The sequence below is a fragment of the Dermacentor albipictus genome, chromosome 1 (assembly GCF_038994185.2).
Source record: "Dermacentor albipictus isolate Rhodes 1998 colony chromosome 1, USDA_Dalb.pri_finalv2, whole genome shotgun sequence".
NCBI lineage: Eukaryota > Metazoa > Arthropoda > Arachnida > Ixodida > Ixodidae > Dermacentor > Dermacentor albipictus.
Window position 1 is genome coordinate 160,378,067 of NC_091821.1, and position 23,194 is coordinate 160,401,260.

The 23,194-nt window shown below is 44.9% G+C and overlaps 2 protein-coding genes across 3 annotated transcripts in view; one reads left to right on the plus strand and one right to left on the minus strand.

The window, feature by feature from the left end:
- The window catches only part of mus101 (mutagen-sensitive 101), a 60,146-nt gene that overhangs the window by 15,872 nt on the left and 21,080 nt on the right, over positions 1-23,194 (plus strand). For both annotated transcript variants that reach the window (XM_065443333.2, XM_065443342.2), the window contains exon 2: positions 19,613-20,133. In XM_065443333.2, the coding sequence (XP_065299405.1) occupies positions 19,683-20,133 (451 nt within the window). In that variant the 5' untranslated portion in view covers positions 19,613-19,682. The remainder of the gene's footprint in view (positions 1-19,612; positions 20,134-23,194) is intronic.
- Positions 249-2,469, minus strand: LOC135910395 (uncharacterized). The gene has a single exon (XM_065442447.2). The coding sequence runs from the start codon at positions 2,364-2,366 to the stop codon at positions 384-386; it is 1,983 nt and encodes a 660-aa protein (XP_065298519.1). The 5' UTR covers positions 2,367-2,469; the 3' UTR covers positions 249-383.

Sequence of the window (23,194 nt, forward strand, 5' to 3'; positions counted from 1 at the left end):
TCACAGAGTGCCGATATCTAGTCAAAAAGCGTGTTCAGTTATAGGAAGTGGGAGAAAAAAATTTTGACACTTCGACCATTGTTTCTTTCAGTTCCCTGTGACATAACTTCGTACTATTGTAATTACTGACGACTGATATTGAAATTTCAAGTAGATATCAGCATTCTACATACCTTCAAGAGTATGTGTGCCAAATTTCATTAGTATACACCAATTCTAAGTGTACAAAAGACTTCCCGGAAGACACGAAAATATCAAAAAATTTGAAGATGAGAAAAACAGGTTTGAAAGTTTCAAAACCTTCTATTCTTCAAAATCCAGTTGTTTTTGCATTGATCTTTGTCACACTCAAGAGCAGCTTCACAGAAAGCACACAAAAGTTTCTAGAATGCTCCTGCACTGTAGCTTGGCCCTTCCCGGCTCCTACGGTTGGTCTCCTCGGTGCGAGCCCTTTTCACTGCGCTACGACGGTGCGCCCTTGCTTCTGCGGTTCGCTTCAAGTTCATTTTCTTTACGCGCATGTCATCAGAATGGTCGCTATGTGTGACCAACTCTTCTGGGGGAAGTACTCCAATCTCTTGTAGGACTTCTTCAAAGCCCGCATGGCCTTTATTGTACCACAGCACGGCAATAGCCGTGGCTGTCTCCACAGATGTCCGGGAAGCAAATTTTGTTTTTGGACACAGCAGCCATATCTTGCTGTTGAGTGACTCTGCCGCGTTTTGCGTCTTGCCATGAAGGCACCGAGCCAGGAGCTTCTCATCAGTAAGGCGCTTATATATAGGCATAATTGCCAAGCCCTGAGCTTTTGTCAACAAGGGGGTGTGGCGTGGTGTAGGCTCCCCCAGTGCTTCAGCACGCCTATGTTTGCACCAGGAATCTGGTTCAGCAGGGCAAAATTTGTGGCTGCTGGCCCCATCACTGGAACAACAATGAAAATATGAGGCCCATATAGCAGTGTACATGCTGCGCACACTGCCCTTGTTATTTGTTATGGCTATTTGGTAGTATGTCTGCAGTTTCTGGATGGCTGCGACCGTTAGCTTTTCACCTCGTGGCAGTGGCGTTGTCATTTTTCGCAGAGCAGTGCCTAGGCGTTTTGCAACGTGGTTGGTGCACTCTTCTTTTTCGATGACAGTGTCACCGTACACCTCAGCCCCACAGACGGCAGTAAAGGCTTTGCTGTCCCCATCACTCAAGAAGCTTGTGAAGCGCAGTGGGGTCTCGTATGACAAAGTCCTCTGCCATATGCGCACTGCTGCTTCAGGTTCCATTGCATGGGATGAACATTCGGTGTTTTTTTCACATACAGGACGATGAAAGGCTTGCCATACCTCATCATCATCACCCATGTCCTTGTGGATACTGCAAGCAAGACAGTAATTTGAAAGGACTTCAAAGTCCAAGCAAAGACCTGTGTCCAGGGACACAGCTGTGCCTACTCCGTTGTGGCTTTTATGGCCCCTTTTTTGCCAAGTGCCGTCAAACATGACCGGCACATCGCCGCCGCCAACGGCGTCTTTCGTGACTTTTCGCGCCAGTTCCAAGTTTTGGCTAACAGCTTCCATTGCAGCACCATGGAGCTTCTTAGAAATAGCATGGAATGTCTTATGATGCAGCGGTTTTGGAAGGCCGATGATCGCACAAAATCGCGAAAGCTGGTCATATCCAACTCCTATAGCACGCGCTGCCAAAACAGCCTTCACGTTTACGGCAAAGCCGTCGCGCGAGCTCCCGCTGTCGTAGCGAGTGTTCACCCCGGGGTCACCGCACGCGCCGGCCGAGACGATCCGCTTCGACGTGTGCGTGAATGAAAGCACAGATTCAGGGCAGTCGGTATTTTCGCAGCGTAGCTCCAGGTGCGACGAAAGTCCTTTGCGCTTCTCAGGTGCTTCTCGGACGGCGAGTTTCCGTTCACAGCAAGTGGGGCATGCCGAACCTGTCACCAGTGCCGTCAATGCGCCGATCTCGCACAACACCGTGCTAGCAGCAGGGGCGCCGACCGACCTTGATTCGCTTTTGAAGAATTCCATCTTTTTCTGCGATGCACTCACGAAATCCACAGCAGCGTCGATTTCACCACTGTCGCGGTGACCGGTGTCGGCGGTAGGCCTAACCAACGTCGGAGCATCGCGGGCGTCGTTTCCGGCTGTCGTTTTTTTAACAGTCTTACGCCGTTTCCCTCGGTACTTGTGCCGAGTTCGATACTTGCGGGCGTCGGCACTGCACTTTTTCGGGCTTGTCATCTCAAGAAAACTCGGAGAGAACACGGGAAACTGTGCGGCTAGCGAGAACGCGCTGTGGCGGTGGTTCGGCTTTGCTGCACAAAGGGAGCACCGCCGTCCAATGGCGGGGCCGCGCTGCATGGCGCGCAATTCAAAATGCGCGACAGTCTCGTCTTTTTTCTCGTTTTTCTTTTATTCTCCGTGCACATACGAGACTGACAGCCATTGAACTTTGGAGGAAAGGGTTGACGCTGCACGCCCCAATGATTGCAAATGGCGGCCGGTGAAGCTCGATTGCGTGCGAACGATGCAAACGGCGCCGATTTTCTAAACTTTCGGTGGACTGTAGAGTCACCGCCGCTCACTTAGGCGCATTTTTTGGTGACTTCTCGTGCGAATTTCGGCTTGATATTTACAGAAATAAAAGTTTATACATCAAAGATGACAATGCAGCTTAAAACAAAAAAGTGATTTTTTTTTTGAAAACCGCGATTTTTCGACCCGCGTCTCCCCTTAAAGAACTACTACACAGACACAATCCCAAGTTGCTGTGCGTTCAAGAGACACATCTAAAATGCACACAAACAAATTTTCTTCGCCAGTACACCATCTTCCGCAAGGGCCGTGATGAGGCTAATACCTCGTCCGGCAGCGTAGCAATCCTTGCAGACAAGTCCGTAGCTTGCCACCAGGTAGCACTACAGACACCCCTCGAGGCAGTGTCAATTATAGTGATTATTTTCAATAAGTTGGTAACTGTCTGTTCCATATATATACCTCCGAGCTATCACCTCCAAAAAACCAATTTCTATAACCTCATAAATCAGCTGCCGGAACCCTAAATACTTGTGGGTGATTTCAACGCCCACAACACGTGGGGAGACGCGTGTTGCGATGCAAGAGGGCGACTCATTGAAAATTTCATCCTTACATCTGCTGCCTGCCTGTTTAATAAGAAGGAGCCAACATATTACAGTATCCAACACAATTCTTACTCATCCATAGACCTAGCCATAGGCTCTGCTTCTCTTCTGCCTCATCTGAAATGGAATGTGATCAATAATCCTTTTGGAAGTGGCCACTTCCCTATAACAATAAACTTAATAATGCAGCATGACAACTTTCCCCGTCTTCCCATTTGGAAATTAGCATCAGCTGACTGGGAGCATTTTAAAGGATCAACTCCTTTATCACCCGATTTTATAAACAATTTTAGTATAGACCTCAGACTCTGCCCAGGCGGCGCTGCGAAAAAACCCGTCACCAGCGCCCCCATCGGAGCCTTGGCGCGGACTGAGTAGTGCAAGGGAAGCTGTCCGCAAGCGAAGGTGCATAGGCCACAATGGACCCTTCTCTTTCGTTTGTGTTGAGGCATGGTTTCCTATAAATCAAGGACCTGGAAAGCTTCTTCCGCCCATCCACGCTTCGGAAAGGAAGCTCAGCAGGGCGAAGTACGTGTACAATATAAAATAAAGTCTCAAGTGTTATTTCGGCGTGCTGCAACTCGCAAGTACGGATAGCATCAGGTTTGTCTATAGGCATATCAGCATAAAAATCTTTCATCAACTACAGACAAATAGAAGAATGTGAGGCATTTGAGCGGAAATCCCCACAAAACGTACCATACAACCGTCCTTTCTGCATTGCCGAGCTGAGAGCTGCCTTGATCGTATGCAACACCTCTGCACCGGGACCCAATAGAATAATGTACGGCATGATTAAGAACGCACACACTGACACACAACTGTCACTACTTGCACTTTTTAACACTATTTGGGCTGCTGGATATCTAAATGCGCACGAGATGGTCGGTCCACAACCGACCATCTCGTGCACATGGAATGGAATATTTGTGATGCGTTTGTGCACAAACAGTTTTTCTTATCGATATTCCACGATATGGAGAAGGCGTACGACACAGCATGGTGGTACGGGATCTTGCGAGACTTGTCGGGAATGGACATTTATGGCAATATGCTAAACATGATAGAAAGTTGTCTGTCCAATCGTACCTTCCTCGTGAAAGTCGGAAATGTACTCTCACGTCCATTTATACAGGAAACTAGTGTACCCCAGGGAGGTGTGCTCAGCTGCACACTCTTTATAGTTAAGATGAACACACTCCGCGCTTCATTACTACCTGTTATATTTTATTCCGTCTACGTAGATGACATACAAATAGGTTTTAAGTCCTGTAACCTTGCAGTGTGCGAAAGACAAGTACAGCAGGGATTGAACAAGATATCTAAGTGGGCAGACGAAAATGGGTTTAAAATCAACACCCACAAAAGTTCGTGTGTTCTCTTTACAAGAAAGAGAGGCCTGGTTCCAGACCCGTGCATGGAACTGTGTGGACAAGAAATACCTGTCAACAAAGAACACAAATTTCTAGGTATAATATTTGACTCAAAGCTTACTTTTATCCCACACATAAAATATCTCAAAGCTAAATGTCTAAAAACAATGAACTTACTGAAAATACTATCACGCACAACGTTACTAGACTAGCTTCAGTTGTAGAGCTCCTCGCCCGCGCGCTTACAGCCGCTGTCGCCACTTCTGTGACAGCCACCAGATGGCAGCGCCGTTCCATCAAGCTCCACTGCAGACGCCTCGCCGAAGCCTTGAGCCTGTGCGGACGGGCAGTTTGCGCGTGTTTCACGCTCGCTGGCGTTCTCCCTTCTCCGAATTAGTGATACCACGAGAAAGCGGTATCCACCTACAGCAATAAGATTTATCGGGCCAGTTGGTTAATACTGAAAGAAGGGTAAACTGCACAAATGGAAAAAATGCATACAACGAAGCCCAGAAGCTGCGTTTCTAAATGTCGTGTGTTCCTGTCCTCTTAACGTTTCGAGCAGTTTAGGCCCACGAGCCTGAATATCTGGCCAAAGTGCGTGATTGTAGGATAATCTTCATGCCCACTGAAGCTTCTCACCACGCCAAAGAAGCGCTACAAAAAGAAAGATGAGGTTGGTCTTTGTACACACAAGCCACAAAAGAAAAAAAAAAGTCTGAGTTTTCATCCCGTGAGGGTGGTTATTCAGCGAAGCTGAAACGTGTGGCCCCTGTGTTTATCACTGGGTTAATCCCAAGGGTTCATTAAAGTATTTCTCAATTATGAGGTTGCACACACAATTGGCTGCGACAGAGAGAACGACATCACTGACGGTATGCCCGCAGTCCTCAGTTGTAGCTTGCGTTTGATGTCTCGAGTTTTCTTGGCGGCGTGGTTAGCAGCCTTTGCCCGCGATTTGCCACTTGTGAGTCTTGGAAATTAAATTTCTTCAAAATTAAATCTGCCCGTTACGTAAGACAATGAGTGGCTCATACTCCCTTAAGCAATGCAAGGTGCCTTGGCGACTCTCAAGCAGTTTGTACAGACTTCTTTTCTTAAGACTGGAATAACCAGCCTCGTTTCTTTCTACGGCAGATTATCAACCAGTGTAAGACAGGCTCAAGCTTGCAAATATGGTCTGAAATAACAAGGACAATTTGCTTCCTTGACTAACCCATCTTGTAGAGGCTGCGCAAAGATTTGCAGAACTTGTCACTGGCTTTGACCCGCTTTCAATCTCATCTGGAAGTTGTCTCCCATTCCTAATCCAGAGAGACAAGCTTTAGAATAAGCAGCTACCTCTTGAACAGTCACAGTATTTGACTTGTGTGCCTTTGGGGGGGGGGGGGGGGGACTGTAAATGTATGTCACCAGTAATAAGGAATCTACCAAGCACATATGTGACATAGAAGTGATAGCATTCTTTGCAGCATTGCATCAGTGGCCATCTGACCTAACAGAAATATCAATGGTCTATGGTCAATTTCAAAAACAACTTCTGAGCCACGTGCCTTATAAAGGTTCATCTGCTGTACTCGCTGTGGTGACTTAGTAGTTATGGCGTTGAGCTGCTAAGCAAAGATCACGCATTCAATTTTTGACTGCATGGACTGCTTTTAAACAAGGGTCAATTGCAAAGACACTTGTGTAACGTTCATTGGGTGCACATTAGAGGACTCCAGGTGGTCAAAATTAATTTGGAGTTTTTCACTATGGCGTGCCTCATAATCAGGTCATGGTTTTTGAACATACAACCTCGGCATTTAAGTTCAACTGCCCAAGTCAGCGTAAGTGCTTCTTTTTCGATCTGGGAGTATCTATGCTCTGTCTTCCTTAGTGAACAAAATGTAAAAGCAGCTGGTCTGCATTGCCAGTCTTTTTGTATCTGTAATGAAACAGCTCCGAGACCAAATGAGGATGTATTCACTGAAAGAATTGTTGGTCGTGTAGTGTAACACATCGCCATACACTGCGCTGAAAAAATCAGTTTTAATTTTTTGAATCACTCTTCTTGAACACAGCACCGGAGCCACGCAGTTTCTTTATGCAAAAGAGCACGCATCGGTGCTGTGGCTTGCACTAGATGCGGCAAAAAGCAGCCTAAGCGATTGGTCATGGCAAGTAAACTTCTCAGCTATGTTACACTCTTGGGTGGCTCTAGATCATTGATTGCTCTTATCTTAGCTGGATCAGGCCAGATACCATTTACATCAATCATGTGGCCCAAAAAACATGCTTGATACCAAACAAGCACTTCTCTAGTCAAGGTTACATTTGCGGTAGCAAAGCACAAGATCACATTAGCTAGTCGCTCATCGTGCTGAGTTTTACTCTTTCCAAACACCAAGATATTGTCCATGACATTGACAACACTCAAATTTTCAGACAAAATCTGTGACATTCTTTTCTAAAAGTATCACTGTGCTAATGTGTCTACCAGTGCAACAGTATGTACCAGAAGCAGTAGTTGTGTGAGCGCTTCCAACTCTTTACTCAGTCTAGCTTTGTTGAAGCCCAAGTCAGCCTTTAGTTTTGGAAATGAAGCCACACCTTAGAAAGAACCCAGAGCTTGATCCACTGTAAGCAAAGTAAAACTCTTGGTCAACACATTTATTCAAGTTGGTTAGTTCTACACATACCCTCACGTTGCCTGATGGTTTCATGAGTGGAACTATTGCCATCTACTTTTCTGATGACGCCATATGTTCTATCTCTCAATTTCCTGTTTCAACAGTTCTCTTAGCAGAATTGGTATCCTACATAGAACATTATTGGCATGCAGAACCACCCCTAGCTAGAGTCTGATTGTGCACTGACCTGGCAAAGTTCTTAGGCTTTCAAATATTTGCAGAAAGAGAGCCTTCTATACTTGTTCTTGTGCTAAGTGTATCAGCAAACTTCACACCGAGTGCTTCTACACTCTTAAACAAAATTGCACCCTTTGGGTTTTATCTTGCCGCACAACAATAATCATCTGTCTTGTCCGCATTTCCTTTCTTCAACGCTGCAAGCCCGGTACTTCCAAGTCACGAACAGCATGCGCGTTATCAGCATGACAGAGCATTCTCGACAGGAAAGTAGCGGGCCCAGCGTTTTCAAGAAAGGAAACACAAGCAAGGTAGATGACGATTATTGTTGTGTGGTAAATATACACCCCAGAGGGTGAACGTTTGTGTAAGAGTGTAGTGCTAGCTGGGAAAACATGGGGCAAGACGATGAGCAAGACGATAAGGTGAAAGCCGGAGCCAACGTTTCGACAAGTAGACTTGCCTTTTTCAAGGCGGCATATGCTTTCCTTGGCATGGTGTATATGTAGGTACAGGTCTTCTAAAGGGAGAGGGGGATAAGCTGGGTGGGCGAGGGTGTAGATTTGAAAAGAAAGGTGTGCTATTCAATGTCTGTCAAGCAATACGAGGGTAGCGTCATGTGTCAGCCAGTTCATGTGTCAATGTAGGTTCCTTTTTTCATGTAAGGGGCCTGGATAATGAAAGGAGGGATATCTGCTCTGTTAGAAGTTAGTGAGCTATCGTCTCTCTGAAAGAGAATAAAAGAAGTGGCAGAAAATGGTGCTCGTGGGAAAAAAAGAAGCAAATATAAAAATTAAAAGAATGAGAGAAAGGAAGATAAAAAAAACTAAGTAACCAAATTAGAAATAAATATAACTAGGTGCTGTTGTCTGTAGTTTGAAATTTTGAGTGCTAGCAATCGCTGAAGTGCATTGTGCAGTGGACTAATGACATAGCAAGTTTGACTGGCAGCCTTTCCTTTTCGCACTATCTTGGCAACAAATTTCACTAGTACATCAAGCATTTTGCCACCCATGCCCCGCATTACCTCATCTGGCTTTTGTAGTCAAGTCTGCAATCTTGGGCAACTCGACGGCACAACAGACACTTCTGCGTCGAAGTCCACTTTAGCGAAAATGGCCATGGCATTTATCAGTACTTGCACTTTCCCTTTCGTTTCAGTCACGGCAGTGAAGGTTTCTCTGGTATTTTGTTTGGTGATATGTGTACCTTTCCTTGCTCCGAAATGGATCACTTTTTCAGACACCTGTGTCAATGATAGTTCTTTAGCCAATCCCAAATGCCTAGCATCTGCTAGGCAGTTAGTACATGCTGTTCGCTCATTCACCTTCCATTTACTGGGGCTTCAGAAACTACCATATTGCAGCTTGCTACAGGTCTTTCCAAACGTAAGGCCACTGATGGCAATGTGATCAAAATGGCCAAGCTGATGCATTAACCTAATTATCATACGTGGGTATGTCATTTTTGCCTGCTGCTTCAGTAGTCCTTTACTCGCTGTTCTGCTGGTCGCATTGTATGGTTTACATCAGTCAGTTGGTGATGGAAGCTGTTTATATGTGTCATCAGAGGAAATACTGAGGTGCATGTGTCAATCACTACTGTACAGCTGCCAGGAGATTTGAGCGCAGATGCAGCCCATGCTACTGAGGGTCAAGCAACACCATGCTGCACTAAGAACACGGTGGTGACATGAGCTCAACGAATCAAGCGTGATGAGGAATACTATTCTTTTTGAGATTGTAACTTGAAGGTGACATGATCTTGACACTTTGTGCATAGCTAAGGCTATGTCCACGCCCTCCCTGTCACCTGTGCCTGGTTTGCAAACTTACCATGCAAGAAAGAGAAGCAAAAAAGAGGCAGGGCTTATGATCTAAACGTGGGAAAACGCAGAGAAGGAATACCTATTACAGACGCTAGTGGGGGCAAAGTGGGTGAGATTAGATACATAGGCAGTGAAGACTGCCTTTTGAAAGCACGGCTTCATGACATATATAACAAACATTTCCAATAGAGCCAAGTGAGGGGCTGTTTAACCCCTTATAGAGGTAACCTTGACTGTCACCTGTGCCCTCCAGTCATTGCAAACTTTGCAGATAGTCTCACCCTTTTCAAATAATTATCTTGTGCTGCAATGCGACACCACTGTGAATGTTCACATGGCATCCTTCATGTGGCTCTCCAGCAATTCCTAATCTTGTGTGCAGGAGGCCCGGACTGGGGCCTTAGTTCATATGGGACTAGTAACTATTATCCCTCTCTCTCTCTCTCTCTCTCTGTGCTGGAGCATTTCCATCCACCTTGCAGAGTTTCGACAAGCTCTGCATGATATTTGATGTTCGTAGCCAGGGTACTGTTGTTAACACATAGGAAAACTGCTTTGGCTGATTAGCTGCTTCTAGTTTACGAGTGCATTGATAGTTGTGCTCTTTTGTGCATTGGTAGCTGGTACTATAAACCTTTTCGCTGTTCACAAACATAGGTCCTGGACAGCTTCCAGATGTGCCCATTGACGTAACCCGCTAAGTGTGGCGAGCAAATAAGGCATTGGTGGCGATATCTAGTAGCAGGAGTGTGCTAAAATCTAAGCACACAGATTTTCAACACTTTTTCTCTGTAAATAACTATTTTACAAGTCAAGATTGCCGTAAGTTATATAAAAAATTTTATCTATTACTCTTGAGGCATAATGTGCATGTCTTTTATCTCAAAACTTAAATATAAACTTTCTGCACAGTGAAACAATTTAAAAACGCTATTTGTGTTCAGGTGCAGTAGACTGATAAGGCCCATGACTGGAAGTTTCTTGGGGCCGCACTCTCGCTGCTGTTATCGCATGAGTGAAACTGTATAGTTTGGTGCACATGGAAAGTTGAGAGTTAGTTGAGAGCTCACTCTGTATGTACCATAACTGAATATCTGCAAGGCTGTTGCATTGTTCAAAGCAAACTATTTCCACACTTTGTTATGACAGTGTTAAGTGATCATTGTTTGTTTTTCTTTAGTCAATGCAAACACAGGATACCATGCTTTCGTCAGCATCTCCTTAAAATCGCACTTTCTGATTTTCATATGCAAAAAAAAAGCCATCGATTTGCCACGCTCACAAGAAAAAGGTGTAACTGAACCATTCTTATTACAGAACTGTAATGCCACTGTGATGCTGTCATTTCAGCCACAGCAAGTAGAATTTTAGTATGCCATGCTGCTAGTGCTGAATCAGTTGTGTCCCTCACTAAACACAGTATAGTAGATCATGGGTTCTCAAAGTGGGTTCCATGGAACCTAAGGGTTCCGCAGGCCTCTACTCAGGGTTTCGCGAGCCACTGATAAATTTTCTTTGGTTCCATGCTCACCAGGTGGCTATCACAGGGAACCATGTGCGTTTCTGCCATATTCAGATGTGTTCCGCTAGCGTGTGCGCTGACGTATACGTTGGAGGATTACAAATTAAATGCATGGAGCAGCATAATCCAGCTGGTTCTAGTACAGTAGCTAGGCAAGCTCGGAGTACGTCAAATGCACGGCACAGAAAAGGAAAAACGGTGCTAGCACCCAACAGAAACGAAGTGGCAGAGTCTGCATTTTCATAGTCATCAGTGGAAATTGTACGTAATCGTGACTGACAGCAACGCTGGAACGCTTCATGCCTAATTGTGCCCTTAAGCCTTTATTCTTGCATTTATTGCCACTCATAAATCCGGATGCTTTCACGCCTGGCTGCCTGCCTTCTGCCTTCATAACAGCATAGTAGCCATCCATGATTGCATCAATAACCACCGCGGTTTCATCCGCAGAGGTTGCAGCAAACAGCAGTTTTGCTTTGACTCACTGCAAAGCTCTTGAATATAAAGAGCACCTGCTATATCGTGATGGACAGAGGATTTGTTGGCCAATAGCTCACGGGTGAAAATCGGGATGTGTGCGTGGTATTGAAAAGCGCGTCTCAGGTGAAGATGCACGCCGTAACTGCGCTGCGAAGGAAGTCGCGACGCCTTCGCCACTGCGAGCGCTAATCAGTCACAAGGTGATGAGAATTGCAGATTCTGCACTGCTCTTGTGCAAAATAGAAACAGAATTTGCCGATTCATTCAGTAAGTGAAAGTGTGTTGATGTAGTAAGCATTGTTTATTGGTTTCTTGATACCCTCGATAATTCGACGTTCGTTTAATTCAGAAATTTTTTTCGGTCCCGTAAAATCCAAATTTACAATATTTCACCATGTTCAAAGTAGAGTCCGCACAAATTCTAAGACCTCTTGGGATGAAATGTAATAAGTGTCTCCGTGTGATAAACACTGAAAACTGTCATTCTTTCTCGGCATGCTTTGGTTGCGATGCTGTCTTGTCTTAGCTCGTAACAATTGCACCCAGTTTCGACCACGTGGGTTGCATGTCACCGTCGAAGTAGCCTGCCCAACACTGCCATTGGCCCCAAACATGTTGTGCACTGCGCCTAGCCTCTCTATTAGAGGTTGCAGGGTGTGTACCGACTGGGAAAACCGGGAATTCTCAGGGATTTTGAGTAGTCTGGAAAAACTCGGGGAAAACTACCTCTGTCAGGGAAAATTAGCTGTAATTTTATAGAAAGGGTCGAAAGTTGCGGTAATGCTGGGTCGAGTAACAGACGGGAATCGTAATGAATCGTCTTTGACGCCCTTTCGTCGGCTGGAGGAGTTGCCCTTGTACAGTCAACGAACGACTATCTGGATGCCCGATAATTTGGACAGCTTTGCAACACCACCAACGTACTCCCTAGAGTCAATGTATCAGAAAGTCTGAAATTTCGGACAAAACAACCCTTCGCCGTCCGATTTTCCGGACGTTTTGCCGTGACCGTAGGTCCAAAACGGCATTAATCAAAGCCACCATCACTGCCGTTTTGATTACCTTGCCGTCTCAAACCGGCGCTCTCGCACGCAGATCCGCTGGCAGCCATAGCCACCACTGTGGCAACGGTAGACGTATCCGCTTTGACGTTCGTTGTTAAGCTTCTTGCCGTTCGGTGCCATGTTTTCATTGAAAATTTCACTGCTGTCAGCAATGGCACCGACTCTGCCATTGTGGTCCTCGCGATTGGCTTAGAAGATTGGAAAGCATGGTGCGTTGCATAATGCCTGTTCCCCAAAGTCAGCTTCGCCTCTGTACAGATATGTTACTTGGTGAACCATACGCAAAAGTATTGCAGTGAAACATAAGCATGGGAAGGGGCTATACCACGAGACACAGTATGTAGTCCTTAATTATACACACGTGCACCCGGTATCTCCTGTCACAGTACGAGCACTGATATGCCTAATATGTGTACCGACAGGCCTTCAGAGCATTTTCTAATGTTCCTGTGGCGGTTTGAACCCTTAAGGGTAGTAAATGACATGCATTTATTTTTTTCAACTGACCGATTTTTCGGGACATTTGCGCCGCCCCTAGGGAGTTTGAAAAATCATGCGTAGACTGTGCAACTGACCAAGCAGATGCTTCAAATTGTCCGTGGGGTGAACGTGTGGCGGAAGGAGGACAAGAACAGAAAGGACCTATGCATTGAGGAATGAATGGGAAAGGAAGTGTGCCGTCGCATTTTCGAAGGAGCTTGAGTTAAAAAAATGTGTTGGCTGATGCTGAGATGCAGGTGTCCCTCATCCAAACCAAAATAAACTCTTTAAAGCAGTGAAACACAACACTGAGGCATCGTGCACAGGCTGAGAGTACGTCAGGACTGTTGAGGTTGACTTACGAGCTGTTGAGAGAGAATCTCAATTGTGACTAAGTTTGGGCCTCATACCACTGAGCTTGCTATCAGTTCATAGAAATAGCTCATATTTGAAAATGTTTGCTTCTATATGCATCTCCTTTTTATTTGTATTTGAGAATGCCCTACTCCATTTGCAATTTTTTTCGAAGACATTTTATTTGCTGTGCATTTTACTAACACCTCCATTACATTCTCTTTTTGAATAACATAAACACTACTCCTTAGTATTCGAATTGGATTAAGTCATTTTAAAAAAAATTTGTTTAATATGCTTACTAGAGTGACAGTATCGGGCGATATGGTTTCAGCCCATCTTGACATGAAACATAGTTCTGCATCACTCAGGGAATTTTGCAAAAGCACTCAGGGCAAACCTGGAAAACTCAGGGAATTTGGAAATGTCAACTTGGTAGACACCCTGCGTTGAGGGGGTTCCTCGGCGCGTCAAGGAGCTTACCAGGGTTCCTTGGGACCAACATGCTTGAGAACCCTTGCTGTAGATAGATAGCTTAATACATGGGCTCCAGAATGCTCAGCATCACCAGCCGCACACACCAGCCCACGCTGGTGTTTACGTTGTTGACAATGTTGGGCCTTATATACAGTAAATTTCCAATAACTCAAGCTTGTAAAAACTGGGAAAATTTTTTGGATAAGCAGAGTTTCTACGTAAGCAAATTCACAAAAATGTCAGCCCTTGGCCGCGCATAGACCACATTGAGCCTTTCGAAATAGGCGACAGTAGTCGCTAAATTCTTTGTAAAAGATCAATATCCCTGGAGTGGTATTTTCGCTTGATCACTTTAGCGAGATATTGTGTGACTTGGCTCCTGACACATTGGACGTCTATGGGCAACAGCAATCCTTACTCAGAGCCAAGCTACGCTGTTGTAAGTAGGCACCCACCTGCCCAAAGCCTAGTTATGCGAAATATTGCGAAAGTGCTCGTATCCAAAATAATCAGTATTACTGCCCCAGGGCCGGGATTTTGTAGTCATGCCTTCTGCTTGATTATATGCCACTCTTTTATTCACCATTCTCGGCTGGCTTATCCAATTAATAACACGGGTAGAGCATCAGTATGACCACTGATGCGTGATAAGAAATGGCTCACAAAAGGCATTGCTACAAAATCGTGGCCTCGAACTTGTTAAGAAAATGGCAACAACATACTAAACATTTGGCGCAGCAGGCATAGCGCGCGGCATGGCCTAGCGTATGGTTTCACAAGCATAGAAACACAGAGCATAGTGAATAAGCACACTACACTATGCTCCGTGCACACCTGAGCGTGCATGTTGCGGAGGTCACACGTACCTTATCGTAATGGCCAAAGCGGCACTCCGCCTGCATTATCAGTGAGATCGCACTGGCCGTAAATGGTGGATAAGAGTGGCGTACAATGAAGCAGAATTCACTATAAACTCGTAGTCCTCTCACTTTTTCGTGACATCGCAACTGTGCACAAGTATGGACTGCTTTGGGTAAAGACTTTTTCTCACCTTTTTCTGAGTCATGAGTTCGAGATATCCGGAGAATGGCACAAAAGCAATTTGAGATAACAGGTGAAAAATACAGTTGATATCAAGCCAGAAAAAAAATATTTCGAGACTAGAGTTCAAGTTGAACGACGGTTTACTGTATCATATTTCTTTGTAGAATCTTTCCATAAATAGCAACACTGGCATCCAGGCATCTTATTTATCAGTGTCTTCGTGCCTTTTGTGCTATTGTGTTCACTGGTGCACTGAAGGTGCTATTCTGAACACTGTCGTATTCCACCATGTTAGCGTTTTAAGCTAATTAAAACATAGCTGCCGTGTGAGCCTATCAAAATTGACAAAAAGGCGAATTCAACTTTGTTGTAGTATAGTGCCGTGCAGAAAATAGCACCCCGAGTCTAGTGGCCGTGTGGTTTGATAATGACCATCACAATGTCTATTACAATGGTCTCTTTGTGATTGTAGTACACAGGAAGCATTCAATAAAAAATTAAAAAGTAACTGGGTTGATCAAATGAACTGTCATCCCTCCCATTCAAGACTCCCTAATTCTCAGGTCTGGAACATGACAGGTGTGTCAAAAGGGGCTTTGAAAAACAAATGAACAAACATTCCAAATGGCAAGGAATGTGTAACTTTTAACCCTTACTGTGCACTGGCCATGGCAACCGTTGGATTGTTATTGCTGTGGATCATTTGCCACAGTATGCAGATACACCATTGTTTTACCTGCCACAACAGCATGCAATGTTACCTCGTTCATACTGCTTAACTTCGTCCTCTGCCTTGATGCTCTCACCAACTACTAAGGGATCAAGGCTCCATTTCTCTTGAATGTTACGCAGTCTCTTTGAATGATGAAATACTCATTGTCCCACTGCAGCTTATCATCCATGGACTAGCTAAATATAACCATTTAACAGAACTCTTGGCGACATGCTTTCAGCATATGTTGCCTTGGACCATTCCAACTGGGACCTTGTGTTTTCATCTGTAACATATGCCTTGTAACATATGCTCAACTTTCATGTGTCCAATGATGTTGTTTTCCCCGCATGGCTCTCACATCTCCTGTAATCTGCCTTCTCCGGGTAGCTATGCACCAGCACTGGTCAGTGTGTTGCAGATAGTACGAGAGATGGCGCTAATGCCACGTAATGGTGGGGTTACTCAGGCGAAAAAGGAAGCAGCCTGTTCTCCTTGGCTTGGGGCTGGCAAGTGGCACGGATGTGTTGCGCATGCACCGACATGCTTCGCGGGACCGTCTCGAGAGCTTTGGAGCTGGGCACTGCGATAAACAAACTCGATAGTTCAAATGCGACACTGTTCGCATGACTACACGTGAACGATTAGGAGGCATAGGAGCGGACATATTTGCTCGCTATCCTGTTGCCTTGAGTCGAACTTCCTTAATTCGTCAGTGCCCATTGGCATGAAATGTTGGTAGTGATTTGGCTAGCTGGAATTTATGTAGGAAAGGTGCATTAAATGCCCTTATGTTTGTTCGCACTACTGTGTTGTCATTCTTTTGTCTCAAGAGCACATTTGGGACCTAGCAGCCTACAGCACTGCCTCGCAATCCACTACCAGATTCTTGCCTCTCTCATTTATGGCCGTGAGCCCTTCAGCACCGTCACCACGATCTTCCTGTACCATTCTGACCCTGTTTAGTGCTCACCTATGTCTGTGGCCACTCAACACGCCGAGGAATGCCATCTCGGCCACTGACAGATTGCTGACCAGTGCTACTAAAATTGGTGTCACAACATGAGCCCATCTGCTTTGATTCCCTCATTTGGCTGTGAGTTCCACCACTGAATCCAAGCTCAACACAGCCAAAAATATAGCTTTGTTTTCTGGCGCCTTTTTTGCACATTATGCTGTAGCCTTGATAGGTTTCTTATCGCTAGTTCTCACATGACGTCATGGACGCAGCATCTGACCAGGCTACTACCCAAAAATGGCGGCCACGATGACGTCATTGCACCATATTGTCACGTGTACCTCGCTTTTTTTGACAGGGATTTGTTTTTCGCCGAATTGTCACTGTTATCAATTTGTCACTGGGCAGAAGACGCGATTTTCGTGCTGTCGTGCTGTCACGTTTTTGCGTTTACGCAACTTCTCGACTTTCTAGTACCACACGATGGTGTGGCCCCTCTTCCGTGCACGGAACATTGCGGCCCCACTCATGTAGCGCGTCTGCCTCATTTTGGATTGTGTTCTGTTAAACTTAACTGCTGAGGGGGAATCGGCGCTAAATATTCCACACTCGGATAAAGATGGGACGAGCGCGTGCATAAAACTTGAAGGCATTGTTGCTCTCCACCATGCTCTCGTGTTGTCGAAGAGCTTCTCATTTCTGGTGCTAAACCGAATCTTCGACCACATAGCACAGAAGAAAAACATTCCAAAAATATGGCGACTTGCCTGTTTAGGAAATGCATAATAAGCACACACCCCCTTTCCTTTTTCCTTCCCTTGTCTCTGACTTTCATTATGTTAGTAAACTTGCGAAAAGCTTGCTGTTAGGCTAGATTCTACGTGCTGTTAAGAATGAAAACTGTGAGAAAATGAGACAAAGACCTACAGAACGCTGATTTGTGCTCGGCAAAATATATCAAGGACGAGGATGATGGGCCTGGGAAGCTAAGAAATTCCCACAACAAACAGGTGGGAGGGCAGGTGGGGGAAAGGCCTCAAAGTCCATGCAGAAACACAAAGGAATGTTCGGGGCCACCGTGCCGTTCAACAACCCGGTGAATATTGACTAGTACAACAATGATTAACAGAAAATAATTTTAAGGGGAGTGGGGTGAGGAATACAAGGAGGAGAGGGTGAGCGGACATGGATTAAAGGTGTCAACGGCAAAGTTGGCAAAATGTGGATAATTATGGACATAGGGAGAGCGTCTCGTCACTGTCTGATCGCTCAACAACAGACTGCCTTAGCTAGTTGCCTAGCTGAGGCTCACCTAGCCCATCGTAACATGTGCTGCTTGCTGCAGAGAGCCCGTCCTAACTAAACGTCTCAGCAATTTTCAGAATAGACTGGTGTTGGGAGACACAACACTTTCAAATATCTTGGAGCTACTGGCCCTTATTTTACTGTTAACTATGGATGCTGTAATTTTCGCAAAGGCTTCTAAATGGGAAGCAGCCCTGCTTTGGACTGTCTGCCTCATCAATCCCCGAGTGTGATCAATAACAATATGTGTCGCGTGATGACTATAATACCAAGATCACAAGTTACTTCCAAACATCTCTTCAAACAAGTCGGACAGCAGGTCACCGGAAGTGAGTGAAACTTGCATCATAAGGTACTATTGAAGTTCCAGGGTAAACCATCGTTACTGTATTTTTAGATCTAGAGTAATAGCGTGCCCACAATGCCGAAAGCGCGAATAAGTGGTAGGCTACTTGCAAAATAGTGCCCGCCCTCTCGCTACAGCTGTGTACCACTCACTAGATCTGGCTGGAAAACAGCGGCTATCTCCACTGTTACCTGGGCTGCAACAAGTCAGGTCTGCAAGCAAGAAGACACACGATAGTGCACCGTCTTGTTTTTGTTTGGTCCTGTTTTTTGGCGCTGTTCATTTTTCCAAGTCATGTACCAGCTAGGTCATTGGCACACATTATATAAATGCATTAATTTGTTAACAAAATTTTAGTTATTCTTGATATCATCATTTTATAATTAGCATAAGGATGATAGCATAATTTGATGTGAAGTGGCTTCACGTCGTAGCAATGAAAAACTTTTGTCAGAAGTTAAGCAAAGTGTTATTTCGGCAGCGCAAAAATGTGCATCCTTGTTAGAGCATTTTTGTCCAGGGAGTGCTAGGAGTTGGTATTTGTGTGGTGTACAACTTCCATATGTATATGCACATGCGCACACACACACACACACAAACACATGCACGTACGCACACAGGCAGACAGAGTTGAAACTCATTTTAACTCACTCAATTTAAGTGCTGACCATACTCAAATTATTTTATTAAATCGGAAAGTTTGTGAAATTGAGAAAGGAAATTTTTCGCTCCTTTGAAATCTAAAATTTTAATGTGGCGACATGAAAAAGCTACTGTGGCATCGTATTTGCTGCTAATCCAGCCATCTGTTGCATAAACCATGAAATAACGAAAGAAACCACCACCACTGAGGCGGTGTTGAGTCCGCTGTTCCGTGCATGGGCGTGCTGTGCAGCCTCGTCAAAAGAAAGCTAGGGTCGTGACTAGGGGGGGAGAGAGGAGGTGGAGGGTGTGGAGTGGTAGTTGTCGGCGAAGAACCCCCCTCCCTCCCCTACAAACTTCTGGCTATGCCACTGACTGGCAGTATGTACATAATGGTGCTTAGATCAGTTGAAAAAGAGAAGTGGACTGCAAACAATATAGTGGTGCAAGACACTTAGTGCTAGAAAATTCTTGTGAAGAAGTTTTGCACCAATAAAGAGCCCACAAACATAGAACAGCTTCAGAAATAAACATTCTATGAAGCATTTGTTTCACAGGATTAACTTTCCATTGCACCATCAAAGTGTTTCTTCTGTAAACAACATGAACTTGAGGACTGGCATGTGAAAGTGAAGGGTTAAAATTTCAAATTAAATGTGTAAGACCCAATGTTTCTTTGGTCTCAGTGTGTGAACAAGCTTGATTTTCAAAAAGGGAAATTGTATGTACATAGCATTAATATATGAAGAGCAGATGCATATGCTCACTTTGCAATTCTTTGCTGTAACATAATCTTTGGCAGAAAGCTTTTAAAAAGTCTGCAAAATGTTCATCTCTATTCTTGACAGAAGTCATGCTACTTGAGTTTATTGTAATTATGCCTACTACCATTTCAGCGCATATTGTTCAATGAGGACAGCTGTTTCTCTCCTGCATCAAAGCTGCTTGCAGTACCTTTGCATCTTCACGTCATTGTTTTCTGATTTTTGTCCTTATTACTAATTACTAATTTTGTGATGTGTATCTGCAGGCTGTCTGACTTTTCTGGGAAGGAAGCAAACAAGTGGTGCGTCTGCTGCTGGCCTAGACTTTTGACAGCAATGGATAGCACACCAGATGGAAAGCTGCTGTTTGTCTTGCCTGAAGGCACAGCAGCAGTGGATGCAACCCCTGCAATGCAGGCAGCTTTCAAGGCTGCTGGCATAGATTCTATGGAACCGAGTTGGATCACAACTTGCTCATGTCTTACAAAGAAGCAACGAGACCCAACAGAAGTGTATGTTTGTGATCCATTTGAAGGCCCTGCATTTGAGCATCTGCGGCAAATTCAAGCACGAGTTGTGGGCCCACTCTGCGTGTCTATGGCTATTCAGGTGCAGGAACCTCTGCCCCGTCGGCCAGAGCCTGTATTCAGCCTTTCCTTTCGAGGTCTGGTTATCACGTGCTCTGTGCTGGCCAGTCAAGAGAGGGCACGCATCAAAGACCAAGTGGAGCTAATGGGTGGCTCTGTTGTGGCTCCACTGACAGCTAGTGTCACACATGTTGTGGCTGGTAAGCTATCCATCATTTAGGTGCATGCTGCCTGTAAGGCTTAGATGTCCTGCTGAGTCTTAATTGTGCTTTAAGATCAAAGTTCAAATGACGAAAGAGGCATAAATTATGGGAGTTAGTTCATGGTTGATACACCACCTTGAAAAATTGGGTTCGATAAACGTCTTCATAGCAAAACATTCAAAGCTAGCAGGAATAGGACTTCTGTGCCAACTGCGCCAATTTGATACACCAATTCCTGCTCCAAACTGCGCCAAACAGAAAATTGACCGAAATCGCGCCACGCTGTGCCAGAACGGCTTCGGCATGTCGTTTGGCAGTGGTCGCGAACAGCGAACGGATTAGTTTTAAGAAAAAGAGTGCAGCCGTTCACATTCCAGGGACCGCACGTTGGCACCTCCCGCAGTTTCTCTTACTTTTCACGCTTATGATACTGGACTTCTCAGTGCTTTCGGGAAGTGACCGGCCTGCGTGTGACCACTCTCTGCTTTCGTTGCTGCTGTCGGAACAGCCAGGGCGACTGCATTTAGCGGCGCGGCACTCCCTGGCTGGCATGAATAGAATAGGCATGGACGCAATTTCGGACGCAAAACTTTTGCCATCTGATTTTCCCGACTTTTTCGCTGTGACTGCAGGTCGAAAAAAGCGTTAATTGAGGCCACTGCCATTTTGTTTATATTGTTACGTGCGAAGACGCAGACGAAAAGCTATGTACAAGTATATTTACAAGGAAATACGCCGCACTTGGTCAAGAGGCAACAGCCCGTGCTAGCCTCCCATCGTCATCGTCGTCTTCATACTGCTGGCCTCTTCGTCATTGCAAATACTGTTCCATAGCAATATCACAGCCTCGAACCGGCGCTCTCGCACGCCGATTCGCTGGCAGCCACCACCGCGGGAATGCTAGGCCAGATGTTTGCTGCCAAGCTTCTCGCTGTTTGGCGCCATTATTTTCATCGAAGGAATTTGCTGCTGTCAGCAATGGCACCGAATCCACCTTTGTAATCTTGACCGATAGCTTCGAAGCACAGAAATCATGCCACGTCGCATAATGCCAAATCTCGAAAGTCAGTTTCGCCGCAATACAGAAGTGTTATGCTGTCGAGCATACACAATATATTGCGGTGTGTTGGGGGCAGCTGTCATGGGATATGATATGTATTCCTTAATTATACATGCAGGCGCCCGGCATCTCCTGTTGAAGTACGATCTACGATACAACTAATAAGTGTATTGGCAGGCCATCAGAGCTATTTTGGGCGTGCCTGTGACGATTTGAGCTTTTTGTGCAGTAAAGTGCATGCACTCATTTTTTTGTTTTTCCGGATGTTTTCATGGTCCCTAGGGAGTCCGAAAAATTAGATGTTGACTGGTAGCTAGTTTCTAAGCATGGAGTAGTGCCATGTGTACGTTTCAAAGTCTTAATTAAGCCACTGTTACAAATGTTCTCAGCTTCACCTAAACTGGAAATGAAATAACACATTGGAGTAGTCTCAGAACGGTTATCGTTTGAATTTATGCTGATAGTGCCTTCATGTGTTTTATTTCCTGCATAGAGTGAAACTACCTCATAAACCTATACCTAGAAAGAGAATGATAAGTATGTGGCCATATGGTAGTTAAACAAGTAGGGCTAACTAGAACGTATTCTTTCCTATCTGTTTTTGCCAATATGTAATCTCAGCATGATTTTGGCTTCAAGCTTAATGTGAACCCTATGCCACCTTTGTCAACTTGATAACTAGCAGCGCGAGATCGTGCTAGCGAGTTATTACTTAAGAAAGGTCTTGTACTTTGTGATTTCTTATTCATTTCATTTGTTCGTGATAGTACAGCTGCTTGCATACAAAGGTGTAGCAGTAATTACATTATGTAAATGAAGTGCCGGCCAAAGCTTTGATTTCCTGGAATCTGAAAGAATCCTGCATTAGGGAGGCGCGCACTGCAGTGGGTTCAGTGAGCGGGCGTCTCTGTCCCCAAGGCCGGTGTACCGTAAAACTATTCCTGCCTGTTTTTGTGCCCATATGGGTGAGGCCTGGACCATCTTGACCTATCACGGAGGGCTTATCGTTGATTTGGAATAAAAACAGGTTGGAATAGTTCTACATTATACTAGCCCAGAGTTGACTGTGGCTCTCTGGGTCTGCAGCGACATATGGTGACCCAGAAATTGTTACTGTGTCGACTGTACTGTGTAATTTTAAAAAAATTTCCGCTATCATCATGAGTGCTGGCACGAAAATATATAGTTTCATCGTAGTGCCACCAATGTTTTCGGCTTTACAAGAAAGCATGCGCCGTGCCGCCGCTCGACCCACTCTTCCACATTCCAGTACGCTGTATCTACAAAGCGCTCTTCTACCGCCTCGCATTCTGATTGGCTTGCAGCAAGGCGAAACTATTTCTATTGTTTAGAAAGGGCTTTCAGTAAACCACAGCAGTTCATAACTCTGGCTTATCCATACAGTCTGATGGTGAAGCGCACTCCCAGGCACTTCATCCACCCTCATGAGACATTACAGAAAAATGTATTTATAAAAAATGTCCTGGGTCACTTTAGGAAATTTTGGACTTGCTATTGCAGAATGCATGTTTTTGTGATTGCTACCACTAATTAAAAATCTACAGGCACTATTACCAAAATTTGCATGCGCTAGACGGTTTCAGTATCAGGGTAATCTGCTTCAAAATTCAGCTTAAGTCGTTGCTTAAGGCAGTTGCAGTACAGTGCTCGTGTTGGTTTATTCTGTGTTCCATCGTGGTTTTGAAGTGTGCTGCCATATTCCATTATTCTACCAAAATTCAGATTGGCCCGCTCCAAAATACAATTTTGTCTGCTCCAAACTGCTCCAAAACGCAACTTTACTTGCTCCAGAAATTGCTCAAAAATGACTTTGCGCAGTCCCGCCCCTGAGCTAGCTAACTCTTTATCTACACTACATAGCAAACATTTTTTTTTTTTTTTTTAGTATCGGCATACGATGTGAATGTTGAATCAATGGTTTTCTGGCGCATGTGTGCACATGACTGGCCTCTGGTTTTATGTTGTGTACTGTATCTC

Bases quoted from the DNA above. Each gene is read 5' to 3' on its own strand.
- LOC135910395 (XM_065442447.2), bottom strand. From the start codon at position 2,366: ATGCAGCGCGGCCCCGCCATTGGACGGCGGTGCTCCCTTTGTGCAGCA.